General features: G+C 59.9%; 1 protein-coding gene across 1 annotated transcript in view; it reads right to left on the bottom strand.

The window, feature by feature from the left end:
• The window catches only part of SPATC1 (spermatogenesis and centriole associated 1), a 20,640-nt gene extending 18,457 nt beyond the window's left edge, over positions 1-2,183 (bottom strand). Inside the window, exon 1 of the mRNA XM_035012136.1 lies at positions 1,714-2,183. Coding sequence (XP_034868027.1) covers positions 1,714-2,179 — 466 coding nt within the window. The 5' untranslated portion in view covers positions 2,180-2,183. The remainder of the gene's footprint in view (positions 1-1,713) is intronic.
• Positions 2,184-4,593: the final 2,410 nt, after the last annotated feature.

The following is a 4,593-nucleotide window of genomic DNA, read 5'->3' as shown; positions in this document are numbered from 1 at the left end:
GGACACTCACGCTCACAGACACAACCACACGGACACTCACACTCACAGATACAATCCCATGGACACTCACACTCATAGATGCAGCCACACAGACATTCATACACAGTACAAACACTCACACACACAGCCTGGGCTTTAACCACACTGATGTTTCATGTTCCTGCAGGCCCCTGGTCCTACCCTTTGCGTGAGGTGCTCTTCATCCTGTAATGTCTTCCCGTCACTACGGGGCTCACCTTCAGAAAGCCTTCCTAACCCTCTAAGCTGGATCCTTCAGGAGGTGGCAAATCTGAAGTGGTCCAAGGATTCTTTTAAGAATCAAGCCTAAGAGGAGAAGACTTACTTTTTTCTTAAACTTTGAGATTTCTTATATTTTGTTCCTCCCTGGGTCTTTATTTTTGTCAGCCTGTTGTCTCTGTCCTTAGAGGAGAGCCTTTCAAAGGAGAGGGGCCTGTGTTCTCGTGGTCAGTAAGGCGGGTGTGAAGATGGGTTGGATGAACAGCCAGGTTGAATAGCAGGGAAACCGGTGGGTAGGGATCCGAGGGAGACAGCTTTCAAGAGTAAGAGGAAGGAGGCTTTGAGCCGGCAGTGGGACTGTAGGGGCAGGAGCACAGAGCTGACAGGGCTGGTGGTGGAGGGCAGGCCTGGGCCAACCTGGGAGCAGTGGGGACAGAGGTGAGCCGGGGGTGGACGCCCTGGCCGAGGGTGCTCTTGGAACTCAGAAGGAGGGGGGTTATCAGTCCCAAATTCCATGCAGAGGTTTAGAAGGATGTGGCACTTAGGAAGCCACCCATGACCTTTCTAGAACCACTACCACTGAGTGTCGGGGTCCATTGTCGAGCTGCAGAGGCCCAGTCGGCAGGGACAGCGAAAGAGCGGAGTCCTCCTTTCGGGGGACGAGGATAGTTCCAGGCCTGCCTGGGGCCAGAGGGGCCTGCGGGAGGGCAGGGTGCAGGGCCCGTGACAGGAGTGGAGGGCACACGGCCTTCTCTCCGCCGTAGGGAGGGGAGGGTGTGCTGTGACAACCACAGGATTTTGTCACCTGCTCGCGCCCAGTGTGACCTTCGCCGCCGCAGTCAGCCACTGACTCCTACGGCCTCGCGCCGGGCACGGCCACTGCCAGAGTCTCCCTCCGTTATCTTCAGTGCCAGCCGGTTTCCGCCCCTGCTTTCCGTCCTTCCCGCACCTCCCTGTTCCTATCTCTGCAGCCAGCTGGGCAGCGTCCCTGAGCGTCCTGGCTCAGTCCCCACGTACCACCCATGGCTTCACTCCCTCTTCTGTCACCCTGGCCTGTAGATGTTCTGCGGCCCCAGGGCTCGGTCACACACTAATGCCTCCCGGACCTCAGCTGCCATCCTGGCCTCTGACCCTGGCTCCTGGACTTGGGCTGTTGTTTGCCTCCTGGCCACCTCCAGGCGCGGAGGAATGGGGGTGCTGAGGGGGAGGGAGGCCGAAGGGGAGTGACGTATTGGGCCCAGTAGGGTAGCACATTTGGATTCCAGAGCTAGGAAGTTCTCAGTCTTTGGGGCTGCTTGGCTGAGGGGAGCAGAAGCCAGGCTCCGGCCACCGGGGCGGGTGGGACTTCCATCCCTATGGCCCGTGTGCTCCCCCACCCTCCCTCACCTGCTGGGGCCCCTGTCCCAGCAGGTGGCTGCTGTCTGTGCCCTCTCTCCAGGACTTCCCGAGACCCACCCTCCCTCCTCGCTGTCTTACAGTTTCCCGGGCGTTGAGGAGGGCTGGCCGCCGCCTCGCCAAGCCCCGAGCTGAACCCGCTGATGCCCAGGCCACCCGCTTGTGTCTTGATCGCCGACTTGAGCTCGTGATTCTCCCGAATGAGCTGTACCAGCTTCTTCAGCTCCTCATTCTCCCGCACCAGCCTCTCGATCTGATGCCGAAGCCCCTCATAATTGGTGAGTAGAGACATGCCCCGGGGCAGCAGGATGGGTGCCGCCCAAGGGAGGGCGCTGCACCTGGAGGCTGCCCAGGGCCCCGGGCCTTGCCCGGGTTGGAGGAGGGCGCCGGAGTTTGCAGGTTGCAAGGCGGGCCCAGTGGGCTCTGGGTATTGTGAGGTCAGAGGCTGTGCCCTCCTCCTTGCCCTCTCTGCTCTCCATGCCTCCAGGCTGTGCCCAGGTCCTGCCCTGGCCTGGAATGCACGGACGCTTCCTCTGTTGGGCCACATTCACTCTGCAGGTGCCCGCTCTGTCCGGCTTCCTGCCGCCCCAGCAAGCTCCCCTCTGCTCTCCAGGCTTCCCCGGCCATGTCTCTACTGCGGCGCTTACCCAGCTCTGTGCTGGTAGCTGCTGGCTCTGTTTGGCTCACTTTACAGTGAGGCTGGGGGTTGGGCACGTCCCCAGCAGCCAGCAAAGGGCCCAGGGGCACAGCAGGTAGGTGACCAGAGAAGTCCTGTTGAATGGAAGCTTATCGCGCCCCTTCCTGGCCAGGGGGCCCTCTCCTTGGGAGGTCGCGCACACCTGGATTTAGCCTGTCAGTCTTCTCCTGGGGACATTCTACCTTCCATACTGGACACTGGCCCTACTTTTTTCCAACCCAGGTGCTCAAAGCCTTTCTCTGACTGCCGGCCTAGGGGCTCCCTTGTCCAAGCACCTGGCTCTCTATAGCTTGGACTTTCCATCTCTGGTGACTCAGGTTCCCCTATTCCAAGTCCCCCATGGCAGCCCTCTGTGCCCACACCTCCGTTCTCTGACTGCTTGAATTTTCCTGCCTCTGGTCCTTCGAAAACCCAAGACATGCCCCTCGTCAGGTTGTCAGGTTCCGAGAATTCAGACCTATGAGTCCTCACCACGCTCTTTTTAAGAGCTGTCTACACAGAGATCTTGGCGGGCCTGACCTTGGGAGTTAAGCGAGGCGGTGTCCCAGGGGTCTCCACGGGCGGTGTCGCCATCTGTTCTCAGACAGAAAGGACAGTGAAACCCAGGTCTAAGCCTGAGGGCGAGCTCCTGGTAGGCAGGCGGGGGTGAGGATGGGCTTGGAGTCTGCCTGAGTTGAACATTCTACCTGGACCTCACAATGGGGGCCTGCCCCCACCCTCCTCGGACACCCTACACTGTAATCCTGGCTGCGTCGCCCTGGCCCTGTAGGCCTGGCCGGACGTCTCTTCACCACCCTCTGCTGTTTGTAGGACATCCCATCCTCCGGCGTGGGAAAACGAGCCTCTCACGGCCTTCCGGGTCTCCTGTACCATCCGGCCTGGCCTCGCTGTTGGCCTCTCCTGGGGTTGATGCATCTGGGCTGGTGAAATTGATGGTTCAGCATGGCTGGGTGCCCACGTGTTTGGTCAAACCCTGGTTCAGATATTGCTGTGAAAGTATTTTGTAGTGTGATTAACATCTACAGTCGTTGATTTTAAGTCAAGGAGGTCACCTTCAATCCTGTGGGCAGACCTCATCTAATCAGCTGAAGGCCTGAAGAGCAGAAGGCTGGGGTTTTCCAGGAAAAGAGGATGTTGGCCTCAGTGCTGTCCCGGAGGCCCTGCCTGAGCGTCCAGGCCACTGGCCTGTGGATGTGGACAATTGTAGGAACCAGTTCCTTAAAATAAGTCTCTTCATGCCCAAGAAATCTGACTGATGTGCCATCTGCATTGGGTACCAGCGCTTCCGTCCTCCCAAAACTGTGTTCAGAGCCCCAGCTAGTGGCAGCCCTGTGTTGGAATCACAATATTGTACACCTGAACTAGCCGCACACTGTATGTTAACCACACTGGAATTAAAATAAAAAACTTAAAATATAGAACAGGAAAAAAAAGAAAGAAATCGGGGATTTATGCTGGTCATACTCAGGCGCTGTCCATGCCTTATGGGCCTGGCCCGGAGTGGGGAGCAGCTGGGCATCAATCACCGCGCGGTGCGGGGAGAAAGCCTGGTGGGCAGTTGGATGCAGTGGGCCCAGAGTGGCCTCCCCTGGGGAAGTGGACGCTGGTGGAGGAGGGGTCGGGGTGGGAAGAGCCCTCTGGCCCTGCAGGGCAGGGTGCTCCACGGAAGGAGCTGCATGTGGGGCTGGAGACGGAGGGGCGGTATGTGCGGGGAAGGCGGGGGCAGGTCCCGGCTGTGACACCGGAGTTCGTCTTCATCCTGAGGGTCTTGCACAGTCATGGACGGGCTGTAAGGGAGGCAGCGCGGGCAGGGATGGCTCGGTGGGGAAAGAGCTGCGGAGCGGGCAGGAAGGGGGCCACTGTGGTCACCCAAGAAGCCGCAGGCGGTGCCGTGGAGGCGGGGAGACCGGGCAGAGCTGAGGGGAGTTTCGCTGCCACTGGACGGAGGGATTTGGGGCGTGGGCAAAAGCAGGGACGGCCTCCAGGCTTCGGGTGAGCACACCGCAGCTGCTGGTTACACTACCAGCTTGGTGGGGAGGAGGTGGAGCTTTGGGCGAAGGTCTTGTGTCCGGCTTGGGTGTGTGCTGCTGAGACGGGGAGCAGGCGCCCATCCCCTTCCCAGACTGCGGGCCCCACCACCCGGTCCCGGGCTCTGGCCCCGGGCCTCTGCCCTAAGCCTCTTGTTCGAGTAGAGCGGCAGCAGCAGACTTGGGGAGCCTAGGTTCTCTCCTGGCTCTGTGCTCACCTGCCCCGGCCTCACCTGC

This window comes from Mirounga leonina, unplaced genomic scaffold (assembly GCF_011800145.1).
Source record: "Mirounga leonina isolate KUSES-001 unplaced genomic scaffold, KU_Mleo_1.0 Mir_165, whole genome shotgun sequence".
Classification (NCBI taxonomy): Eukaryota; Metazoa; Chordata; class Mammalia; order Carnivora; family Phocidae; genus Mirounga; species Mirounga leonina.
The sequence above is the reverse complement of the archived record's forward strand: the minus strand, read 5'-3'. Positions and strand labels throughout refer to the sequence as shown.